General features: G+C 41.6%; 2 protein-coding genes across 9 annotated transcripts in view; one reads left to right on the top strand and one right to left on the bottom strand.

The window, feature by feature from the left end:
- HCLS1 (hematopoietic cell-specific Lyn substrate 1) overlaps positions 1-18,559 on the top strand; it is a 28,841-nt gene extending 10,282 nt beyond the window's left edge. Inside the window, exons 5-14 of the mRNA XM_060150510.1 lie at positions 1,950-2,060; positions 4,645-4,699; positions 11,615-11,725; positions 12,388-12,443; positions 13,236-13,305; positions 13,908-14,119; positions 14,539-14,643; positions 15,156-15,381; positions 15,519-15,587; positions 15,787-18,559. Of these exons, the coding sequence (XP_060006493.1) occupies positions 1,950-2,060; positions 4,645-4,699; positions 11,615-11,725; positions 12,388-12,443; positions 13,236-13,305; positions 13,908-14,119; positions 14,539-14,643; positions 15,156-15,381; positions 15,519-15,587; positions 15,787-15,923 (1,152 nt within the window). The 3' untranslated portion in view covers positions 15,924-18,559. The remainder of the gene's footprint in view (positions 1-1,949; positions 2,061-4,644; positions 4,700-11,614; positions 11,726-12,387; positions 12,444-13,235; positions 13,306-13,907; positions 14,120-14,538; positions 14,644-15,155; positions 15,382-15,518; positions 15,588-15,786) is intronic.
- FBXO40 (F-box protein 40) overlaps positions 2,494-25,464 on the bottom strand; it is a 31,433-nt gene continuing 8,462 nt past the window's right edge. For 5 of the 8 annotated variants that reach the window (XM_060150507.1, XM_060150504.1, XM_060150508.1 and 2 more), the window contains 2 exons: positions 23,298-25,193; positions 17,484-20,887 (listed from right to left, as the gene is read on the bottom strand). In XM_060150507.1, the coding sequence (XP_060006490.1) occupies positions 20,672-20,887; positions 23,298-25,193 (2,112 nt within the window). In that variant the 3' untranslated portion in view covers positions 17,484-20,671. Of the gene's footprint in view, positions 3,924-10,700; positions 10,773-11,161; positions 11,213-14,334; positions 14,582-16,265; positions 16,356-17,483; positions 20,888-23,297; positions 25,194-25,464 lie in introns of those variants that run through there. The other 3 variants (XR_009540752.1, XR_009540753.1, XR_009540751.1) reach the window with 3 other exon arrangements.

Raw genomic sequence — 25,464 nt, forward strand, 5'->3', positions numbered from 1 at the left:
AAAAAAATAAATAAGTGAATTGATTCGTTTGTTGGTTTTATGGTTTAAAACTTATTCAAAAGTAAAATATTCATTTGGGTTTTAAAAGAGAATGTCCACATATTATTTGTGTCATTTGCCCCCTGATTTCAACACATAAAATATAGATGACGGAAAATGGGAGCCAAGAATTTAGAAGGGCTGGCCTAGTGTATGTAGACCCAGCCACACTGTAACTCCTAGACTAAGGAGACACACATAGAGAAGGGGAAAATATGTTTTAAAATCACTTACTGCTTTTAAATGGATGTGTCTCTTACTGGTTTCTTTACTGTATATTTAGTGTTCTTTTTGTACATATTTTATACATCACTTAATATGATTTGCACATAGACGTGAAAAATATTTATGTGAATTTATCTATTAGATGTCCTCAAATATATTATTATTTTTCCTTTATCCATTAGATACTATGAAAGTATGATAAAAAGAAAGCCTGTATGTTGAATTGTATTTTTCCATTGAGTTTCCTAACCTCAAAGATAAAGATATAGGACTTCCCTAGTGGTGCAGTGGTTAAGAATCCGCCTGCCAATGCAGGGGACACAGGTTTGATCCTGGTCGGGGAAGATCCCACATGCTGCGGAGCAACTAAGCCCATGGGCCACAACTACTGAGCCTGCACTCTTGAGCCCAAGAGCCACAACTACTGAGCCCATGTGCCACAACTACTGAAGCCCACGCACCTAGAGCCCATGCTCTGCAACAAGAGAAGCCACTGCAATGAGAAGCTGGCACACCACAACAAAGAGTAGCCCCCGTTTGACGCAACTAGAGAAAGCCGGAACGCAGCAACGAAGACCCAATGCAGCCAAAAATAAATAAATAAAAAATAAATAAATTTTAAAAAAAGATAGAGATATATTCCTATAAGAAAAAAGAGTTAATCTCCAAGGAGAAAAAGCAATTTAATGAAAGCTGTTAGTTCACCCTTCTGTCATTGTGTAAAGTGCAAAGTAGGCATTGTATTCTCCCACAGAATTCCTAGGAAAGAGTAAAATAGATAAGCAGTCATTCATTCCTGAATTCAGCAAACAAAGTTGACCTACACAGACCCAAAAACACTGCAAAATGAGCTCCCAGGAACTCATATAGGGCAGTGTTTCACATCCATCTCTGTATTAATATTTATCCCAGCATGGAATTGGAAATTCAGGAGGAAGAAGAAACTTTCTAATTTCTTCTTAGTTGAGACTCTGCAAGGTATCACTATTTGGTTTGAAGTATTATTCAATTCCAAGATTATTAAAGCATCCATATCCAAATATTAAAAGAGACATACCTTTCAAAACCAAGTAGAAAATGGTAGATGGAGAAAAAAGTGGAGGGGAATAAAAAACAGTTAAATTATATGCCATCTTGGACTACTCACGGTGTTGTCTACCAGCCCCCTTTGGTATAAAGAGTCAATCACTGTTAATATTAGGGCCCAGGCTGCACTTCTGAACTTTGATGGTTGTGTAGGAACAAAGGTCCAGAACAAAAGCACCTGGCTGTGTTAAATATTCAATCCAGGCTATGGCATCTAGTCAGTCCCCTTAGGTGTCTCCCCAGTAACTACCCTCATTTCTATTTTGATGCACAAATCCCGTGTTTCACCCTCTTTTTAAGCAGTGGTTTAAACACTTCCCTGTCTATGTAGTCTCTATCCTTCTGGTTCCCAACCCATCCTATGGGAGTTTCCTAAATGATGGGTTCCTAGTGGTATTAAAGAAGAGTCAGGATGTGCAAGGTTCCAGAAAAAGTCATCTTGCTCTCCCATCACACGTTCCTTGGCACTCCGTCAGAGATTATCTGTGTGACCTAGAGTGGAATTTCTTGTATTCTTACATCCCATCCTATCTCTGATCATTTTATTTTTTCATGGTCATTTTTATCTTCTCACTCATTCCGATCTTGATTTTTTTCAGAGTGCTGTGGGCCATGAGTATGTTGCTGAGGTGGAGAAGCACTCTTCCCAGACTGATGCTGCCAGAGGCTTTGGGGGCAAATACGGAGTGGAGAAGGACAGGGCAGACAAGGTAAGTGACAACTCTCTCCCTGTGCCACCCAACTCAGATCATGTGGAACTTACCAACAATCACCTTGAATGTAGGTCTGTGCTTCTCCTGTGGAAAGATGGGGCAGTGGCCTCACGGAGGGTCCGTCATGAGGATGGCTCCCACACCCCCTTCAGCAAGTTCTTTGGTGCCGCTGTTGGAGGCCACATGCTGACCTGAAAGGTGTTAATTTAAAAGAGACAAAGACTCCCAAACTCTGAATAAGGAATCCCTAAGCCATTGTTTTATTGTTTTCCCCCTGCATTTTATTTTATTTATTTGTTTATTTTTTAAACATCTTTATTGGGGTATAATTGCTTTACGGTGGTGTGTTAGTTTCTGCTGTATAACAAAGTGAATCAGCTATACCATATATCCCCATATCCCCTCCCTCTTGCGTCTCCCTCCCACGCTCCCTATCCCACCCCTCTAGGTGGTCACAAAGCACCGAGCTGATCTCCCTGTGCTATGTTAAGCCATTGGTTTTATCATACCTGTACGCATGAAGGGAGAAGAGGAAATTCCAAAGTTCCTCCTTTGGTCTAATATGAGAGCCTTATAAATATTTATGCCTTTCAGGAAAACAGACATATCAGCTGAAATATTATTACAATGGTAGTAAATAATCAAGTAAAACAACTAATTAAGGTTACAATGTTTTTAGAAGGTGAAGGTTACTTTTCACAGGACTTAGTACTAACTCCTTGAAGTCCAGGTGTTTTAAAGACTCCTTTGTACAAAAAGTAGTGATAGTTTTAAAGAGAGAAAGAGAAAAAGGACAGCATGATTACAGACGATAGAGTGGTCCGGAGAGTACGATTGATAACTCATTCATGTTCTCATTTTCACACCTTAGTAGATCAGATTCTTTGAGCTCATTCTTTATGGGGCAGAGTAGTGTCTCTGCCCTGCAGCAGCACACAGAGGGGACATTTCCTTCACAGCTAGCTGAGATTTTGTTTGTTTGTTTGTTTGTTTAACCTGCAGCTGTTAATAAGTAGGCCTGAATCCTTAAAGCTAAGTGTTAGAGTGTTATTTGAATTGTAGGGGTAAAAAAACCCAGAAAAGTTCAAAGCATACTGTAAGGTAAAGTAAAAGCACAGAGGATAATTTTTAAAAGCAGTAATGGAATATGGAGCACGTAATGGTCTCTAATCAGGGTGCAGTTTCTCTTCCTTCGTGGCTCCCCTACTGCCTTTGCCTAATCTTTCACTGTTCTTTCTTTCAATTCCTGCCTCACCAGCCACAAACCGAATCACCTTAACAATCAATGTGTCTTGTAAATCAAGAAACAATACATACTAATAACTTTTTTTAAAATAAATTTATTTATTTTACTTATTTATTTTTGGCTGCATTGGGTCTTCATTGCTGCCCACGGGCTTTCTCTAGTTGTGGCGAGCGGGGCCTACTCTTTGTTGTGGTGCGTGGGCTTCTCATGCAGTGGCTTCTCTTGTTGCAGAGCATGGCCTCTAGGCGTGTGGTCTTCAGTAGCTGTGGCACGAGGGCTCAGTAGTTGTGGTTCTTGGGCCCTAGAGCACAGGCTCAGTAGTTGTGTCCCACGGGCTTAGTTGCTCCGCAGCATGTGGGATCTTCCCGGACCAGGGCTCAAACCTGTGTCCCCCGCATTGGCAGGCGGATTCTTAACCACTGCACCACCAGGGAAGTCCCATACTAATAACTTTTAAAATGCAAAGTCTAGACTTGCTTAGGGACCTATTACTGAGCCATATGGGGACATAGCTAGGTTAGATATTTACCAATATATCCTGTCCCAAAGCAGCTAGGATCCAGATTCTCCTGGTTGCCTCTCATCCCACCAAAATCTACATCTCTGCGTTTCCACTGTTGTGTAAGGAAAGAGAAGAGGCACAGTATAATCAGTCAGTATAGGATGATATCTCTTACATGTGCACAGTGCTGCTTTATAGTTTAAAAGGCAGTTTTCTAGCTATTATCTCATTTTAGTTTCATGAGACTTAGGAAGAAAAACACTAATTTACTGAGTGCCCACACTTTATGTATCTTGCCCCATTTAGTCCTCACAATATCCCAAATAAGTTGGAATCATTTTACAGTTGAGGTTAATAAGGCAGGTATACCTATTTTCATTTCATATTTAAAGGGCCCAAGGGGGACTTCCCTGGCAGTCCAGTGGTTAAGACTCTGCACTTCCACTGCAGGGGGGCACGGGTTCCATCCCTGGTCAGGAAACTAAGATCCCACATGCCTCCGTATGGCCAAAAGAAAAACAAAACTAAAAAAAGAGGCTGAGCCTTAGTAATATTAAAGGACATACCTAAAGTTACACAACTACAAATAGGAAAGGTGGGGTTGGGGTTTGGATCTAGAGCTATCTGTGTCCAGGGCCCATGGTCATTGGTTTGTAGCACACTGCCTTTACACCAGCCTGTCAGGGTACTGTCTGTTTCTACATTGAACCCCCATACTCAGCTCTGAGCCCCATAACTAACCCCTGGGCTGAGCTATAGGTGTAAGGGTAAGTGAGAGCGGGAGAAAATGTTCATCTCTGACTCTAATCAATTCTCTCTCCTTTTCTCTGTAGTCAGCTGTTGGCTTTGATTACAAAGGAGAAGTGGAAAAACACGCATCTCAGAAAGGCAAGGACCCTGCATTTCAGCCTTAGCAACCTGACTACCCAGACTTCAACTACCAACAGCCATCGTCAACTCCCTTTAGTTCCATGGCCCAGTTCCCTGCTATTTTATTTTATTTTTAAATCCAAGCATGTACTTCCTTCTTTTTTTCTCCTATATTGCTTTCTATGAGCTTGGTCAAGTTTTCTTTAGTCCCATTTCCCCTCTAATGGATCAAAAATAGGATATTATACTCCTTTATTTTAGGAAGTTATTCCTAAGTTTTAATGTGCATCTGTGGCTTAAGTTTTAAATTAATCACTATTTCTTCCTGAGTAACACAGGAAATGAAGAATAATTTAATTACATTTCTTCTACGTTCTACAGCCTTTGTACCAACTGAACAATTGTTTAGTATATCGATTACATGTGTTTGTTTTTAAACCCCACAAAAATTAATCATTATTATTACTAGGTGAAGGCTTATTTAAATTGACCAACATATTTACCAGTTTACTAGCTCATCATTGTTTATAATATTTCATTGTTTCCTCCTTACTTCTTCTATTCCTTCTTGCTAGAGTATATCCTTTGATAATTCTTTCAGTGAGAGTCTATGAGAGAACTCCCAGGCTTTGTCTGAAAAAAAAATTTATTTTGCTCCATTCTTCATTGTTATTTTCCCTTCATCGTGGTGAAGATATTATTCCATCATCTATGGCATTTCTCTTGGGTTAGTCTGATCATCATTCCTTTGTACGTAACATGTCTTGTCTCTCTGTTTTTGTTTTGTCTCATGAAAATTTTTCTTTTTGTTTCTGATGTTCTGAAATATCATCAGGCTATATCTAGGTATTGAGCTATTTTTATTATTCTACATGAGACTTATTGCTCCTCTTCAACCTGAGAATTAACTTTCAACATGAAAAGTTCTCGGGCATTTTCTCTTTAGGTAGTGTCTCTCCTCTCTTCTCTTTTATTCTTTCTTCTGGAACTCAGATGTATATTAGAACTTTTAATTCTCCATCTCTCTCTCTCTTTTAAAAAAGACTTTATGTTTTCAGAACTTTTTAGATTTAGGACAAAATTGAGAGGAAGTTACAGTCCTGCACCCATACATGCATAGCCTCCCCCATTATCAACATCACTGACCAGAATGGTGTGTGTGTGTGTATTTTTTTTTCTTTCTTTTTTTTTTTCTTACCAAGGATGATTCTACACTAACACATCAAAGTCAGCCAAAGTCCATAGTTTACTTTAGGGTTCGCTCTTGGTGTTGTGCTTTCTATGGGTTTGGACAAAAGTATACTGACATATATCCATCATTATACTGTCATACAAAATATTTTCAGTGTCCTAAAAATCCTCCGTGCTCTGCCTATTCATCTCCCTCATCCCTCAGCAACCACTGATTTTTTTTTGTCTCTATAGTTTTGCCTTTTACAGAATATTTTATGGTTGGAATCATATACCATGTAGCCTTTCCAGATTGGCTTCTTTCATTTAGTAATATGCATTTAAGTTTCCTCCATGTCTTTTCGTAGCTTGATAACTCATTTTTTTTTTTGCTGAATATTATTCCTTTGTCTTGATGTACCCCAGTTTATTTATCCGCTCACCTACTGAAGAACATAGTGGTTGCCTCCAAGTTTGGGCGATTATGAATAAAGCTGCTATAAACATCTGTGTGCAGGTTTTTGTGTGGACCTACATTTTCAGCTCCTTTGGGTAAATACTAAGGAGTGCAATTGCTGGATCCTATGGTAAGAGTATGTTAAGTTTTGTAAGAAACTGCCAAACTGTCACTCAAAGTGGCTGCACCATTTTGCATTCCCACCAACAATGTATGACAGTTCCTGTTGCTCCACATCCTCACCAGCATTTGGTGTTGTGAGTAGTCTGGATTTTGGCCATTCTAATTGGTGTGTAGTGTTATATTATTGTTTTAATTTGCATTTCCCTGATGATATATGATGTAGAGCATCTTTTCATATGCTTATTTGCTATCTGTGTATCTTCTTTGGCAAGGCATCTATTAATATATTTGACCTATTTAAAAAGTTGGGTTGCTTGTTTTGTTATTGTTGAGTTTTAAGAATTCTTTGTATATTTAGGGTAACAGTCCTTTATGACATGTGTCTTTTGCAAAGATTTTCTCCCAGTGTAAGGCTTGTCTTCTCATTTGCTTAACATTGTCTTTCACAGAGCAAAAGTTTTTAAAATTTTAGTGAAATCCAGCTTATCAATTATTTCTGTCATGTGTTGTGTCTTTGGTGTTGTATCTAAAAAGGCATCACCATACCTAAGGTCATCTAGGTTTTCTCCTATATTATCTTCTAGGAGTTTTATAGTTTTGCATTTTACATTTAGGTCTATGATCCATTTTGATTTAATTTTTGTGAAAAGAGAATTTTTGTAATGCATGTGTCTAGATTCATTGTTTTTTTAATCTGTGGGTGTCCACTTGTTCCAGCACCATTTGTTGAAAAGACTATCTTGTCTTCATCGTGTTACCTTTGCTCCTTTGGCAAGCATCAGTTAACTATAATTATGGAGGTCTATTTCTGGGCTCTCTGTTCTGTTCCCCTGATTTATTTGTCTATTTTTTCACCTCTACCACACTGTCTTCATTACTTTAGCTTCATAATGAGTCTTAAAGTCTGGTAGTGTCAGTCTTCTAACTTTGTTCTCCTTCAATATTGTGTTGGCTATTCTGGGTCTTTTGCTTCTTCATATAAACTTTAGAAACTGTTGATCCAAAAAATAACTTGCTGGGGTTTTGATTGGGGTTGCACTGAGTTTATGGACCAAGTTGGGAAGAACTGACATCTTGACAACATTGAGACTTCCTATCTATGAACATGGAATATCTCTCCATTTACTTAGTTTTCTTTGATTTTGTTCATCAGAATTTTATAGTTTTCCTCATATAGATCTTATACATATTTTAAGTTTATACCTAAGCATTTCTTTGTTGCGGTAGTAATGTAAATGATACTGTATTTTTAATTTCAAAATCCACTTATTTGTTGCTTGTATATAGGAAAGCAATTGACTGTTGTATATTAACCTTGTATCCTGCAACCTTGCCATAATTGCTTATTAGTTTCAAGAATTTGTCAATTCTTTTGGATTTTCTACATAGACAGTCATGTCATCTGTGAACAAAGACAGTTGTGTATCTTCTTTTCTAGTCTACATACTTTTTTTCTTGCATTATTGCATTAGCAAAGACTTCAAGTACAATGTTGAAAAGGAGTGATGAGACAGGCCATAGTTGCCTTGTACCTGATCTTAGTGGGAAGGCTTTAAGTTTATCACCATTAAGTATGATACTAGCTGTAGAGTTTTTGTGGATAGTCTTTATCAAGTTGAGAAATTTCCCCTCTATTTCTAGTTTACTGAGAATTTTTATTGTGAATTGTGTTGGATTTTGTCAAATGCTTTTTCTGCATCTATTGATATGATCATGTGATTTTTCTTTTTTTCTTGTTGATGTGATGGATTATGCTAATTTATTTTCAAATGTTGAGCCATCATTGCATACTTAGGATGAATCCCACTTGGTCATGGTAGATAATTATTTTTATACATTGTTGGATTCGATTTGTTAATATGTTGTTGAGGATTTTTGAATCTGTGTTCATGAGAAATACTGGTCTCTAGTTTTCTTTTATTGTAGTGTCTTTGTCTGGTCTGAGTATTAGAGTAATGCTGACCTTATAGAACAGTTGTGAAGTATTCCCTGTGCTTTTATCATCTGAAAGAGTGTGCAGAGGACTGGTATAATTTCTTCCTTAAATATTTGGTGGAATTCACCAGTGAACACATGTGGGCCTGGTGCTTCCTGTTTCGGAAGATTATTAATTATTGATTCAATTTCTTTAGTAGATATAGGCCTTTCAGGTCATCTGTTTCTTTTTGTGTAAGTTTTGGCAGTTGTGTCTTTTCAAGGAACTGGTCCATTTCATCTTGGTCATCAAATTTATGGGAATAAAGTTGTTCATAGTATTATTTTATTACCTTTTAATTTCCTTGGAATCTGTTGTAATGTAGCCTCTTTCATTTCTGATATTATAGTAATTTATGTTCTCTCTTTTTTTCTTTGTTAGTCTGACTAGAGGCTTATCTATTTTATTGATCTTTTCAAAGAACCAGCTTTAGGTTTCCTTGATTTTCTCTATAGGCTTCTTGTTTTTAATTCCATTGATTTTTTTGCTCCAATTCTTATTTATTTTTTCTGCTTACTTTGTATTTAATTTGTTCTTCTTTTTCCAGTTTCCTAAGGTGGACACTTAAATTGTTGATTTTAGGTCTTTTTTCTTTTCTAATATATGCATTGCTTTTCCTTATGCACTGCTTTCACTGCATCCAAAAATTTTGATAAGTTGTGTTCTTGATGTCTCTTAATTTCTCTTGTCTATCTCCATCTCTTCATCTCCCTGTGTTGTATTCTGGGTAATTCCCTTGGATCTTTGTTAAGTTCTGTAACTCTCCCTTCAGCTGTATTTAATTATCATTTAAGTTGTCCACTAAATTTTTAACTTTATTTCATGTATTTTCATTTGTGCAAGTTCCCTTTGATTCTATAGAAAATCTGCTGATTCCTTTTCCATAATGCCCTATTGCTTTCCTTATGTTTTTCACCCTTCTTTAACTCTTTAATTATTTTTAAAGTATTCATTTTATAATTTCTTTCACATTGTTATATTATTTGCAGTTCTTGAGGGTGCTAATTCTTCTGTTCAGTTAATCTGTTTTCCCTCATGGTTATTTATTTTTTTGATGGTTTGTAATTTTTGTTTGCAAATTTATTTCAGTGGGGGGAAAGGGATATTTGTTTTATGAGAGTTTTATGTGCCCTGGGTTGAGAAGTTTCCCATCAGAGAAACTATGCCTTTATTTCTGTCTGAGTTCTAGGGGTTTTAATAGTAATAGACCATGTTTTCTTTATGATTTTTGTTTTCTATTATGAATTCAATTTCTTAAATAGATACAGGTCTATTCAGTCTTTCTTAAGTTATGGTATAGTGTGCTTTTCAAGGAATGTTTCCATTTTTATCTATATTTTCAAATATATTGGCATAACTTCATTTATAGTATTCCCTTATTTTCTTTTTAACCTCTGTAAGATCTATAGTGATATGTTCACTTTTACTTCTGATATTGTTAATTTGTGTTTTTTCTCTTTTTAATTATTTTTGCTAGAGATTCATCAGTATTATTTTTTATTAATTTCAAAGAAGTATCTTTTGGCTTTGCTCATTTTCTCTATTATTTACTTGTTTTTAAAATTTTATTGAATTCTGCTCTTATCTTCATTATTTTTCCTTTCATTTTAATGTGGGTTTAGTTTGTTCTTTCTGTAGCTTCTTAAGGTAAAAACTTAGATAATTGATTTTAAACCTTTGTTTACTGTATGGGCTTTTAAAACTATATATTTCCCTCTAAACACTGTTTTTGCTACATTCCACAGTCATGCATATTTTAATTTTCATTCAGTTCAAAACATTGTCTAATTTTCCCTTTCATTTCTTCTCTGACCCATGAGTTATTTAGAAGTGTGTTGCTTATTTTCTAGGTAGTGGGGAAATTTTCTAATTTTATTGTTATTAACTTCTAATTTAATTCTATTGTGATCAGAGGATATGTTATCTCATGTTCCAATCTTTTGAAATGTATTGAAACTTTTTATAAGGACAAGCATGTGGTCTATCTTGGTGAATGTTATATGTGCATGGAAAAAAATGTGTATTATGCAGTTTGGGGGTGCAATATTCTGTAAATGTCACTTAGGTCTTGATAATGTTATTTGGGCCTTCTATAATTTTAGATTCTTTTTGTCGAAATTTTCTACTAATAATGAGAAAAGAGTGTTAAAATTTTCAACTATGATCATAGATTTGTCTATTTTGCTTTCCGCTTTGCTTCATGAGTTTTGATTCTGATAATAGGTTTATACCAGCATATATATTCCTGATGAATGACAAGTTGCACTCTTATTATTGAGTTATGTCTCTCTTACCTTTTATAATGCATTTTGTCTTGGGGTCCATTTTGTCTCATATTCATGCCATCCTTCTGATGCTTACTGTTTCTGCGGTATATATTTTCCTACATCAGTATTCAATTAATTTCTCAGCTTAGAATTTCTGTATGATATAAGTAGCATGAAACTGGATATTTGTATCCCACACCTTCAGGTGTAGGCTTGGAGTTTCCAAGTCTCATAGGTAAAACTTCCTTCTCTAAATGCTAAAAAGAACCCTACAGTTCCTATCACTATTTCCCTGGACAGGTAAGTAGGCTTTTTCTAGAATTCTTTTATAGGAGTGGGCAGAACCTGCTCTCCAGCCACCTGTTCTTATAGGAAGTAGAACCCCAGACCCTAGATCCTAATCCCTAGGCACTAAATTTGGGACTTAAAACAGGTTGGGTTTTCTATATCAGCTCATAATTACCATCATGTCAGCTGTTTTGATTCACCTGTTTGTTTCTGGAGCCGGGAATTTTTTTCTTCTTTTCTTTTGAGATTCACTATTTAAAAAAGAAAAAAAAGAGAGATTGCTCTATTTTTCTGACATTGCTAAGTGTTTATATAAGATTAGGGAAAGGCATATATTTCATATGCATCTCTCTTTTTTTCTGGAAGTCTCTCCTCTATACTCTCTATACTTTCTCCTTCCTTGAAGAAGGGAGAAAATTCAAATGATCTTCTCATCTTGAAATGGAAGTAAGGGAGGAGAGGAAAAGAGTGAACATTGTTTAAAGCTTATAGAAGTTGCTTAGAATAACATTTCTCTTTCATTTCCCAGTATTCAAGCCCCGCTCTCTTCCTGGGCCCCTATCACCCTGCACCCATCCCTCCTGACTCTTCTCTTCCACAGCACTTCCCCGTGGGCTGAGAGTGAGCTCTCATGACTGCTCCTTCCACCATAGATTACTCTCATGGCTTCGGTGGCCGTTATGGGATAGAGGAGGACAAACGGGACAAGGCAGCTCTGGGATATGACTACAAGGGAGAGACAGAGAAACACGAATCCCAAAGAGGTAAGTTGGGATTGGAGAGGAGGGAGGTCACAGGGTACATGGAGCCCTCCTTCTGTCCCTGAAGGCTGACATGGAGGACCCAGAATATGAGGGGCAGGTATGCAGGAAGTGGTGGGATGAAGAGTAAGTGTACGTATATAGGGGTAGCTGGGAGGAGACCAACAGGGGTGGAGGGGAAAACAGCAAGCTAAGGAGCAGGACAGAGGAGGATGACCAAAGAAAAGGGATCACTGAGAAAGGGATGAAGATAGACAGGCCGGGTGATGACAAGAGGGTGATTTGGCTGTGAGTCTTAGAGGCCCCTCTGCTTCACAGAGAGAAAGCCTTCTTCCCTGGGACACATAGGGGATGGCTGGGGGGCGCTCTTCAATTTTTCCTGTTTCTTCCCGTATATTTTCCCCTTTTCTGTCACTTCTTTCTTTTTGTTTCTCTCTTCCCATCTCTCATCCCTCCATTCTCTCTCAAGTGTTTTTCTCCCCATCCTTTTTCATCTTTTCCCACCCATGCCTCTCTATCATCTGATTTTCACACTTTCTCATTGATCTTTCTCTTTTCCTCATTCCTGTCTTCTGGTCTTCCTTCTCACTGCTCCCACTCCCTCTTCCCATACATTTCTAGCATTTTAACTCCTCTTATGACTCTCAGACCTTTCTATCCTGCAGATTATGCCAAGGGCTTTGGTGGTCAGTATGGCATCCAAAAGGACCGAGTGGATAAGGTAAAGCACCAGAACACTAGTGTCTTGAGAATGGTTCCCTGAAGTACATGGAGAAGAGTGAGAGGCAAAGCTGGAAAAAGGATGGGCAAAGCTAGGTGCCCTGCACTGTCCTCCTGGTGTCCTGCTCTCCCCATTGACTGCCCTCAGCATCTAAAGGGCATGTCTTCTGAAGCCTGAGATTTTTTTTTTAATATTTATTTATTTTGGCTGTGCCGGGTCTTAGTTGTGGCACGTGGACTCTTAGTTGCGGCATGCGTGCAGGATCTAGTTCCCCAACCAGGGATCGAACCTTGGCCCGCTGCACTGGGAGCATGGAGTCTGACCCAATGGACCACCAGGGAAGTCCCAGAAGCCTGAGCTTTAACTAAGGAGAGTGGAGGGAGGCAGAGAGACAGAGAAACAGAAAAACTCCAGGAAAAGATATTCGAAATTTCATTGATTGCTTGGCATTGATTAACTCAATCAATAATTTCTTCCCACTCCATTCAGTCGTCCCCTACACCTCTTCATGTACTGGCCTGAGACCCTCCTGCATTCCAGGCAACTGGACTTAGAGATGTGAGATTCCAGGAACACTGAGCTTTTTAAAAGGAGAGCTAATCCCACCAGTCTAGAACTTCTTTACCCCTCTCTCTGCCACAAAACAACACTATTTGAATACCCTGTCTAACTATAAGCATCAAAAGGTTAGGGAGACCTCCTATAGTGACCCAATCACGACTACTGCCTTCTGGATTATTACCACTCCCTTCCCTGTCCCCACCACTACCTATACTGTTCTCTTACCTGCAGAGCGCTGTTGGTTTCAATGAAATGGAGGCCCCAACCACAGCTTATAAGAAGACAACACCCATAGAGGCTGGTAAGTTTTAATTCCCTTTCTCTGTGCTCTTCAACCTCTTCTCCCTTCTCATTCTTTTTTCTTCTTAGACTACCTATTCCAAGCCTTTACCTACCTAGATTAGCTGAGGTAGACTTGACCCCTACCCTCATATTCCCAGATTCGCTCTCCTAGAAAAAATTAGGTTAAGTGGATATCTGAGTGACACTGGTGAAGAAACTGTATGCAGAGAACAGAGGGAGGAAGGGAGGGAGCCATTTGGGAAGAACACATAAGGAAAGGAGCTTTGGATGGGGGATAGAGGGTAGATGGTGGCCAGAGGGCATACAGCTTTAAGAAATGTGGACAGAGAAGATGCAGGTTAGGAGAACAAGCCTTATGATTTAAAAAGGGCAAGAGTCTGAGATCACTGGCCTGGCTGTATGGAAATCTAGGCATCAGGGTTACCTTATCCTCCTATAACCCCCTTGTTCCTTCATTGATACCTCTTTACCTCCCTTTCCATGAGTCCCCTCTCTACCTGCTCTTCTTTGGATATTTAACTGGTTCCTCTTCTTCATTCCAGTGCCACTCCCCTACCTCCAACCCAAGACAACCCTAATTTTTCTTGCCTGTGTCTGCAGCTTCCAGTGGCGCCCGTGGGCTGAAGGCAAAATTTGAATCCATGGCTGAGGAAAAGAGGAAGCAGGAGGAAGAGGAGAAGGCACAACAGAAAGCCAGGCAGCAACAGGAGAGAAAGGCCTTGGTAAAGATGAGCCATGAGGCTCAGCCACCAGTGGCCACTATGGAAGAGCCGGTGGTGTCAGCCCCACTGCCCAAGAAAATCTCCTCAGAGGTAAGTGTTTGGCCCTTCGGGATCCACGTCAAGGATTCCTTGCCCAGACAAGAGCCTAAGGGGTCTGTATTCTTAGAAAATAAAGCACAGGCCTCCCCTGTGTTAGGCAAAGTCTACAGTTGCTATCCCTGTCTTCAGGAAGATTTCAATCTGATTGTGTAATTAAGCTTCATATATACATATGAGAATGTTAGCTGAAAAAAACCAAGATTTACATAGTACAACAGAAGATAGGTCACCAGCCAGTGCAGTCAATTACTGCTGCAACAACAAGAGGAAGGAGCTGTCATTTCAGGTTGGAGCCCATCTTGAGGAATGGATGATTTGAACTGGCAGAGGTAGGAAGGGGTATTCCAGGTCAGTACAAGAGAGAAGATGGAAGTTTCTTGCTCACTGGTAAGTTGCTTCATCCTCCACAGGCCTGGCCTCCAGCAGGGAGCTGTCTGTCATCAGAGCGTGGGCCTGTGAGAACCAGTAGGGAACAACCAGTGCCTACCCAGCCCCCAAGGCAGAATCCCCCAGAGGTAAGCAGAGCCCCAAAGATTCTCTGCTCCTTCCCCATCTCCTCATGTCCTAGTAGGTGGACTGTACAGGATGATCAATGATCCTGGTTTGTCTGGGACTATCCTGGTCTTAGCACGGAAAGTCCTATATTCTGGGAAATCACCCAGTCCTGGGAAGACTAGGATATTTAGTCATCCTAGCTGTCATCTTTCACCTTTTTTTTTTTTGCTTTTGCTTTTGCTTCTGCTTCTGCTTCAATGTTTTCTTGGTCTTCCAAGGATTCTGACTTGCTTTCTGCTTCCCTTCTATCATCTTTTGGTAGGTGCTTTGAGTGGATGGGTGTGGGAGGTTGATGAATGAAGAGGGATGAAAGATTGTGTTCCCTAGGAGAGGCTGTTAGAAGGATGCAAGGATGGAGGGTAGAATGGAAGCATGGGGATGGGTGGGGTCTTAGCAGTCCTCCATTGGGAGATTTTGGAGAGGCAGCTCCTGGTGAACAGATGTCACCCTGCTTCACACTGTCTCTTCTCAGGACAACGAGGAGCCCCCAGCTCTGCCCCCCAGGACTCCAGAAGGCTTCCAGATGGAGGAAGAGCCAGTGTATGAAGAAGCACCTGAGCCTGAGCCCGAGCCTGAACCAGAGAATGACTATGAGGATGTTGGGGAAATGGACAGACATGAGCCAGATGAGGAACCAAAGGGCGACTATGAAGATGTGCTCGAGCCTGAGGATCCCTCTTTTTCCTCCACTCTGGCTGGTGAGTGGTGGGGAAGCTCCTGGATTTGGTCAGCTGTAGGGGAGAGGAAGAGGGAGAATTCCCCCATTACACAGAAGGACCTGTCTGTTTTCCTTTTCCATGTTGATGAGACCATATTCATATTTCTCATTATGCAGGATCATCAGGCTGCCCGGCTGGGGCTGGGGCTGGGATCTCAGCTGTAGCCCTGTATGATTACCAAGGAGGTAGGTTGGGAGTGGCCTGAGGGGTCTGGTGCCTGGAGGCCCTTGATACATGAGAACGGGGATGGATTCTGGGGGTCAGGATAGGGCCCAGACTTGGTATCAAGAACAGGCCTATTTCCCTTCCTGAGGTTTAAAGGGGACACAGGGGTGGAGGGATTCCTGCCTGACCATCCTAATATCCTGTCAATTTTCTCCCCAGAGGGAAGTGATGAGATTTCCTTTGATCCAGATGACATCATCACTGACATTGAGATGGTGGATGAGGGCTGGTGGCGGGGACGTTGCCACGGCCACTTTGGACTCTTCCCTGCAAATTATGTCACGCTCCTCCAGTAACTGTGGCTGTGTGTCTTCTGCACTGTGACTTCCCTTGTCCCAAGTGGCTCTGCCTCCACCCGCTTTCCATTTCTGCTGCAAGTGTCTGACAGGATGTCATGAGTTGCCTGAAGCTCTAGACAGACTGTCTCTCCCTCTCCATTAGGGTTTGGGGCAGAGACAGCATGAGGAAGGAGGTCTCCTTCCCCTCGGTGTCCTGTCTATCCTGGATACCCTAGATGATCTCAGGGATGTTTATCTTGTGTCCTGCCTCCTTCCCCATGAATCCCCCCTCTAACACCCACCCCCACCCCCACTCTACCTTCCTTTGTTTGTGAACTCTGAGCTTCCTGGTTTGCTTACCTGGGAAGGTATGTTTATATTTCCTGGTTGTGCTGTTTGCTCACTTTCCTTCTCTGCAGAAATATCTCTGAATCTTTTCTCTGCTCAGTCCTAAAGTGGAAATAAAGCGGGACCACGGCTCACCTCTATTCTGAGGTAAATAGTACTTTTTATGCAGCCCTCAATGGTCCTGACTCTCATGGCTCCAATCCTCCTCCCATCTTTTAGGGGTATCCAGAAAACTCCCTCCTCCACTGCCCATCACTCTGCACCCTGGATGTCAAGGGCCGTGCCCTTTCCTTAGACTCTACTGATACCCAGTCCAAAACAAGATGGGCCTGGGGAATGGCAGTAAGGTAGGGGAACAGGGGCCAGGAAGTGTCCATGATAAGACAGTTCAACTTCTGCTGGCTTCAGCAGTTGTGAGAGGCCAGCCACTTTCTGCCTGGGAGTAATGACTACACTCTTTTCATGCATAATGATTCTTGAGGCAAAAGCACAAATTAGGGGAAAGAAAGGAGGAAAAGATTTAGCTAAGAGAAAAAGACTAAAACTAAAGAAACAATGAGGTGTTAAGAGGATTTAGAGTGAGAGTAGCCTCTGCTAGAGAAAGTCTAGGCTTCCTTGTAGCTGGATGAATGAAATCGATGGTCATGTAAGAAGGTAGATTGAGGAAGCTCATAAAGTTTCTGTGTGGTCCAGAGCTGAGGCTGCTGATAGGAGAAGAAGTGAGGACCTTTGGACGGCCAGTGATAGGCAAAAAGCAAATCACCAAGCAAAGTATGGGGATGAGGGAGAATGAAAGGCCAGGACACGGTGAGTTTATTCTAACCCCCAGGCCATTGGGCTCGGCAAGGTCCAGAATAGGAGATCCTAGGCAAAACCAAAATCAAATCGAAATGAAAGTCAGGGATTTGGTATAGGGGATCTTTGATTGGTGGAAAATAGAAGTCTGTGCTATAACCAGTATCTGAAGTTGGATTCAGCTTTCAAAGATGGAGAAGACAGTGGGATCAAGGAAGAGCTAGGATTGGTGTCTGAGACCCATAGTTGCTGCAGGACTTTATAAAAGTCCTTAAAAGTTCAGTGGTGAGCTGTCCATGTGCTTAGAGCACTGCATCCCTCAGGCTCATTCCTTGGCTTTTCTTCAAGACACACCTTTGTTTTCACAGCGACTTCTATGCCAGTGAGTCACGCATCTGTCTCTACACCTCACTTATAAGATTCACCCAGTTAGACTTTCAGAGTGAAAAGCAGCTTTTATTTCTGCCTATAGAGACATTGGGGTTTCCAGTGTATAGAGGTAAGTCACACTAGATATACACAATCTCATTCTTCACTTCAGTTTGATCTGCCATCACACATAGATCAGACTTTTGCAGTGGTTTTATTCTTACATCCAAGTTCCACCTTGCTTTTCACTTTTCCCTTCATTATAAGACAGAAACTTCTTTTCCAGATCCTCATATTGTTAAGGCAATAAAGTCCTTTCTGCCTCAGTTCTATAGACCTCGCCCTCCACATTTGGCTGATCTCTACTTGGACTGACTTTCTTGGTGGTGATTCTCTTCAAGGGCTCTGCTCGCAGACACCTCCCTGTCCAGGCTCCTATTCTTGGGTCCACAGTCCCCTTTCACTCTCCTTAGCTGCTTCTTAATCTGAAGCCATGTCTAGCTGTCTTGCCTCTCTCAGGTGATGCTTGCTGCTCACGCTGTTCACTACAGCTTCATCCCACTAATCAAATCATCTGTCTAATCCACCATCTCTCTAAAAGGCTTCCCTTTTTCTCCAGTTGCCCTCTCACCATAAGATGTGCTTGATTGTGTAGGCCAGTGGATACCTGCAATACTCTGGTTTCCCGCAACGTATACAATTAGATACCTTGTAAAATGTGTTTGATGATGTTGATCAGCTCAGTATTGTGCTGAAGGCAGCAGCTGGGAAAGTAAAGCATGCCTGGAAGGGTGGGGCCCACAGAGCAGTGCGGTTAGTCTCCTGAATGCCCTCCTGCACCCTGGGCTGCCCAGAATGTCAAGGAAGAGCCCTCTGCTCTCTTCCTTTCTCTATACTTCTCTTGCAGCTCATGTTAGCCCCGGATTTTCACCTCCCTTAGTCTACAGCTCCCCTTGCTTTCTTTTTCTAATAAAATAAGAAACCCAAAATGGATTTTCAGAACTTTCTTCCTCCATATAGGAAGGACTAGATTCAAAACACATGGAACTGAACCCTGGATCAGTTCCTTTTCTCCCACTTCACTGCTTAGCTGTCGCAGTTATTCATCTTCACTGAATAAAATCTTAGCTCACATTCTAGTTATATTTTTTAGAAAATGGCGCCTTATATACAAATGTGAAATATAAACCAAACAATAAGGATTAGGAAAAATAGAGTTACGTTACTCAATAGTACCAAGTGGCACATTATAATGGAAGATGAGCATACTTCTACTCTGGGATTTGCTTTAATGCCTTCTTGACTCTTCTCAGGGGTGTCATCTACTTCATCTATACCAGCTCTGAACCATGTTCAGAGGGGAACCCAGGCAATAACAAACATTCATATTGACTAGACTCTTTTTTGTTGTTGTTGGTTAAATTCTTTGTTCTCTGCTCCCCCACAATGCCCATCCTCCTTTTCCCTTCTTTCTCACTCGCTGAGGACTGCTAGGAAAATGGCATCAATTAAAGAGAGAGGGTTAGGGTTAGGGCTAGGGCTAGGGTGAGGGTTAGGGTTAGGGTTAAGATAAATAGCTCAGCCTTCCTGGCTTCAGCTATACCTGGAGAGCTGATAGGATATACTTTTTGCACTGTGACCCAGGGACGTGAAGCCACACCAAACAAACCATCTCCATTTGGTTCCCAACTTAAAATCATCATGTGTCTAAAACCTATTTGGTAAAGAAAGAAGAGCTGCATGAAATCATGACCATTGTAGATAACTATGTGAGATAAGAATTTGCTGTACTAAAAAGCAAACTTATCCTAATTTACTGCCATTGGCATGTCATTCTTTAGGGCAGTTGTTCTCAACCAGGAGCGATCTTGCTCCCAGAGGATTTTTAGCAATGTCTGGAGACATTTTTGGTTGTTATAGCTGTAGGGGTGCTACTGGTATCTATTGGATAGAGGTCAAGGGTGTTGCTAAACATCCTATAACACATAGGGCAGTCCCTTATGACAAAGAATTATCCAGTCTAAAATGTCAGTAGTTCCATGAAACCCTGCTTTAAGGGATGCCAGCTTCTATTGTGTAGTTTTATCTTACTTTTGTTCTCATAAGTTTTAACTATTTGTTACCAAAACCCAGAAGTGTCACGCACTTTTGACAGAATGCAGTCATGGCCAGCAATAGGTAGGAGCAATTATAGGGAATCACTATGTTCAGATATCTTCCTTCTCAAGAATCCCGATGGGGTACTCAAGTGATGTCTAGGACCTGGCGACTGGTACCACAGGAGCTGCAGTGGGCCTTGTCTGGACTTTTCCAAATGCGAGGTCTCCTTGGGCTACCCTGTGCATTCTGACATGACACTGAAGTTGGTGTTAGTGTCTCGTGATCATTTCACTTAGCTCAGGGTGGTGCTTGCCCGTGCCTGTGCTCTCCCTAATCCAGACGGAGAATATAATTTTCAGAGGAAAAGAACCTTGACTCTCAAGTCACTATTAAAATGTTTGAAAGTAGGCTCTGGCTTTTGGTCCTAATTTTCTCCATAAATATAATATCTCCTCTGGATTCTTCTTCATTTTTCAAGGCTGTCCTTCTATATGTTGCCAGGATTCTATACAACAATCGCATTCTAGGACCTCATTTCTACCTCTCATCCTTTGGCCTTTGGTGTCCTCGAGGCTGTTGTGCTTAGCCTAGGTCTCTATTCTTTCGGGCTGTTTGGACTGTCTGGGCTTAGATGCAGTGGGGCAACTAAAAAAAGCCCTGGACTTGGCTGTCAGGACAACCCCAGCTCCAGAAATTTCAAACTGTGCCCTTCACCCTGGGTGCCCTGGGAGGCATGTCAGTCCCTATCCCTACATTGCCTGCTCCATATCATTACAAGTGCTTATAAACTGAAAAGCTCTCCACAAAAGCACAGGCCTGTGCTGGTTATGGAATTTCACGGCTCTCTCATCTCATCTTCCAAATGGCCTCAAGTCACCTATTTAAAATACTTCACAGACTGATTTATTTTAGAAAAAGAGTGTGGGGGGAGGGAGGAAATAAGTTATCAGTATGGCACTATAGCAGTTATACAAGCCATGGCTTAGGAAATTCTTCGGCCTTGTGCAGCTGCTCAGGTTTTGAAGGACATTTGCATGTTCCAAAACACCGAGATAAGCACATTTGCAGTTTACAGAAGGAAGTCCTCAAAACCAAACTCTGTCGAACTTTCAGTAACCCTGAGTGGGAATCCAAGAAGGGTGGCTTCTGAGCCTTTAGTAGGTGTGTCTTCCTCTTGGTCTGGCATTAAAGGTTGTGACTAAAGTCTCTGAGGCCTGCTTACGGGGCTGACACATGCTGGTCAAAAGAATCGGGTCAGTCTTGTGTTCTACAACGTTGAAAGGACAGGACTTCAGGTGCTCAGACATGGAGGCAACTTCATTAAACTCCCAGCCCTTGATTTTGGAGAAGAGGCTGCTGAATTGCCAGATCTATGAGGAAAGAGAGAAGTTCCAAAGTAAACACTGGAGTGTTACCCTCAGGCCAGCTTTGTTTGAACAGTGTGGGGAAATGCCTGTTCTGTTCTTAGATTCCTGAGAGTATTTAGTGGCTGCAGCATACATTTGTTAGTCCTTTCTCCAGCATCCAATTCCTAGATCCCCCTTCCAACTGATAATCATCCCAGCCAGCCATGTGTTGTGTGGAAATGACTAACACCAATCTGCTTATTGACATATACCCTTCCCCCATCCCCCACCTCCCCAGGAACAGTGGTTAGTTCTAGAATAGACATATGGTTCAAATCAGGACAACCAGTGCCAATGAGACTCTACTCCAGAACTTTTGTTTGTGATACCAAGAAGCAGATTCTCTTTTCCCCTCTGTGCTTGAACTTGGAAGCTACAGTCTTAGGAGCTTCTGGCAGCCAGCAGGGACCACGAAGCGAGAACTGTGTCTTAGAGTGGAGCCACAAGCGAAGAAGTAGAGATAAGAAATAGAGAGTAAAAAGGTCATTTGGGGGCATTTTGAGCTGCTAGATCAAGCCATACCTGAAGCCATCACCTTTGCACTCTTCAGTTATATGGGCCAATAAATTCCCTTTATTGTTTGTCATGTTAAGTTGGTTTTCTATTACTTAAAACTAAAAGTATGTTAACTAATAAGAGTCTCAGTAGAACAGAAACCTTAGGAGAAATCTAGAAGTCTGGCACTCAAATCCCTGTGGGCCTTTCCACCTAGGATGTGGTGGCAAAGCCACTAGTTTTAAAATCTGCCTATGAGGATAGGCATAATCTGATATCCTTCAACCTGATCATTTCACCCTCAGTTTCTTGTCATTGTTACTATATAAGAAAAGTGTATCCTGTGATCTATTAGTGTATCCTGTGATCTATAAGGAAATTAGTTTGTCCCAAATGATATTTAAGAGTGGTCAGCAATCACTGAATTGGGAAAAAATGTGAGCCAAAAAATAATGAAATTTCTAGTATGTAACTTAAATTATTTGCATTTGATTTTACAGAGGAAGATATTAGGTAGTTCTAAATGATACATTGTATCTTGGCAATACAATTCCCAAAGGCAGGGTCTTAGTCTCATTCATGTTTATGCCTAACACATGGTTGGTTGGCAGTCATTATCTAACACATGGATTGCAGGCATGGACTCAAGCATGAATTCATGAGGGAGAGTCTGATAATTATTTTTTGAAGACGACTGCTCAGGGAATAAATAATAGAAAATATGCAAGATGTTTTAGACATAATAAAAATAGATGTAAACATCTCCTAACTCCCCAATACCAGTTTGCATATACCCACATACTGGGAAGAGACTCAACAGTGAGATTTTGGAATTATTGACCTAAATGGGCATCATAAATTTGTGATTCACATTACCAATATATGTACCATAAGAGAGGATGCTATGGTGCTACGGCACCTTGGATATGACAAATTGGGAGTTTCACTTCTATAGAGTACAAGCCAATAGAACTTATACAGTTAAGCAAGCCTAACCTGATTGGGAAAAGGGGATGAGGTTTTTCCAAAGGGAAAGATTCTTTGATCTGTACAGCAGAGTTTTTTTAAAAGAATTAAATAAGCATTTGAACCAGGGGAAATCAGTGGACCAAATTATTTTAGAATTTCAAAATGAATTCAACAGGGGCAAAACTTGTTTGTAAATAAATTGGTTGACATAGGGCTGAGGAGAATTTGTTGGCATATTGTATCAGTTGGAGTCCAGGCAGAAAACAGATGGCACACTCAAACTGGGTAATCTGAAGAGAATTTTATAAAGGAATGATATACAAATGTGTGGGCAGGGTATAGAAAACCCAGGCTAGTAACAATCTAGAGTGTTACTACCCTAGGCCTGAAAGGGAGGAAGGAAGTCAATGGAACCCAGAATCGGTAACCTATCAGATATCAGATACAGTTGGAGGGACATGGCCAGTGCAAAATGTCATGGAGGGGAGAATGCATGCAGGAAGGAAGCCAGAAGAATAACCATGTCAACCTCACTCTTCTCCCTCCTGACCATCTCCTGCTGATACACTCCCGTTAGATTAGCCCAACTGGAAGCTGGAGGGCAGGGGAGCTGGTTAAGCTAGTCTATAAAGATCAGCCTCCTGGGGGACAGATCACGATGGAGAATGGATCATGTGAGCAAACGGAAGACATGCAGGACACATACATAAATAGGCATTACCATTTGTATTGCCATTTTTATGTTTATGGGTCTGTCTCCTCTACTATGCTGACCTCCTTGAGTTCATAGACTGTGCTTTATTCCCGGTAACCTAGTACAATCTCAGTGCCTAGCACATGGCTTGGTGCACAGAAGGCCCTTAGTAGATACTTGTTGAATGAATGAATAAGTGAATGACTATTTACTTGCCTTTCTGTGAACTCTCCACGAGGTGCCTCCATGGGAATACCTCTTCTTCTTCCATTGCAGGAGGACCATCCCTCTCTCTTGTAACAAAGTGGCACAGATATTCCTCATCAGCACGGACACCTGGGAGAGCTGGGATAGGCTGATGCTGTCTAAGAACCCAGCAATGTACTGCAAAACCTCCAGGGGCAGGCTGGTTAGAGAATTCTGGTTTTTTCCTTCACGGCCTGAGAGATGGTTGTTCCCTCCCTCACTCAGCTCTGAAGCAACCTCCGGCTTGATGGCAAAGGTCTTGAGCTCCTGACTGTAGATTACTTTTGCCTTTTTCCCTGGGGGACAGAAATGGTTTTGAATAAAGGTACATCCCAAGTAGGCAAGGGGGCATCGGTGCTGGAACCAACCATTGAGACATGACTGAATGTCTGTGTGGACATTCTTGAAATGTAGGGGAAATTCATCCCTCCTGAAGAATTTGTTGCAAGTGAAAGTAAAGGCAGAACTGCTCTTGTTGTGTCTCCTGGTCACACACTCACTGTGGAGCTCCATATGGAGCCCATTCAGATTGGCAGTGGTTAGAAGGTCAGCCAGCACCGTCCTGGAGGAAAATTGTTCTGGCTCAAAACTGTATGTCTGTGTAGCAAAATCCATGAACACCCCATCAATGCTCCTGGATTCAGAGATGACATGACCTTTGAGTTCTCTTTCCAGAGCACACAGCAGGGTGGTCTTGATGAGATCTGATTTGGGGAGGTCCTCCACAGTGATCCCTAAATCCAAAGTATCTACTGCCTTGTGTTCACTTGGCCTACTACTCAACGAGGTGTCTCTGAGGTGAGCCCGCTTCCCGCAGTAGCTCATGGGAACTTTGAAGGTGTAAACAGTCTTCACTTCCTGAGCCTCGAGTTTGCCATAAACAAAGTCTCTCTCTTTAGGTGTACAAGCAGGCATCTGACCAAAGTGAATAAGCATCCTCCCATTGTGCACCAGATACATATTATAGTCCTTTGCATCCATAGCTGTTTTCAGTCTTTCCAGAACACCATCCTGCCAAGGGGCAAGCCCTGACTTTTCTATGGCTTCATGAAAGTCCTGCTGCTTCTGGTCTTCCTGTGTTTCCTTCCCTTTGGCAGCGCTCTTTTCTACCATGTTGTTGCTGCTGGAAATCTGTTCTTTCTCTGGGCCATCCCTGCTCTTGCTCTCACTGCTCACTGATGAGCTCGTTAAAGCAGAGGCCGCATGCTCTTTGCTGAACATATTTTCCCACTTGTCAAACTTGGCTAGGTCCATCCCTTCTCTGGTTTTGGCTAATACCTCTCGTTCTTCTTGACTCAGCTCTGCCACCTCTCCGTTGGTGGTTGTTACCAAACCAGCATCTGCCCCACCCACCGCTCCTTCCATTTCCTTCCAACTGGCTTCACCATTCATGGTAGGCTCCTCTTCCATGGGTTCTCTAGTTTCTGGGAAAAGTTCTACCATTTTCAGAGATCTAAAGAGGACCTTCTGGTCTTGGAGGGCCAGGGCTGTGTCCAAGCACTCCTCATTGGGGGTCTCTTTCATGATGTTCTCATGAAGGGCTGTTTCAGAGTCCAAGTTTGGCCAGCGGTTCCACTCCATGGAGCAGCAGACCACGCTGGCGGGGCACACGTGCAGGTGCTTGGCCAGCTTGTGACGGGAAATGGAAAGGGGGCAGCCATATTCGGAGTTGAGGCACGGAACCTGCTCCAAAGGGCACAGGAGCTCGTGCTCTGCCTCTTTGCACATGTGGAAGGTAGCACCGCAGGACAGGTGGCAGTTTATCACCAGGCAGGAGACACCAGGCTCCATAGGCATGTGGCAGTGACGGTTGAAGCATCTGTCACAGTGCCTGTGCTGCCCTGGTGGAGGCCTGCGCGCCCTACGCTGGAGACACCAAAGGCAAGGGGAAAGAGAAAACAAATGACTGCTGGAAGAGAAGCTCTATGCATGTCTGTGAGTGTTTACGTTTTAATTGACTTATTTCCTGTTTATTCATGTTTATTGTAGGAATCTTGAAAAATATAGAAAATCATAAGAAGAAAGCAAGAATACTCATAATCCCACACAATCTAGAAATAACAGCTATCAATACTCTTCTCTTTATTTCCCAATAGTTTATTCTATGTATTACCTGTGTTGAGAATAGAAAAAAAAC

The sequence above is a fragment of the Lagenorhynchus albirostris genome, chromosome 5 (genome assembly GCF_949774975.1).
Source record: "Lagenorhynchus albirostris chromosome 5, mLagAlb1.1, whole genome shotgun sequence".
Classification (NCBI taxonomy): domain Eukaryota; kingdom Metazoa; phylum Chordata; class Mammalia; order Artiodactyla; family Delphinidae; genus Lagenorhynchus; species Lagenorhynchus albirostris.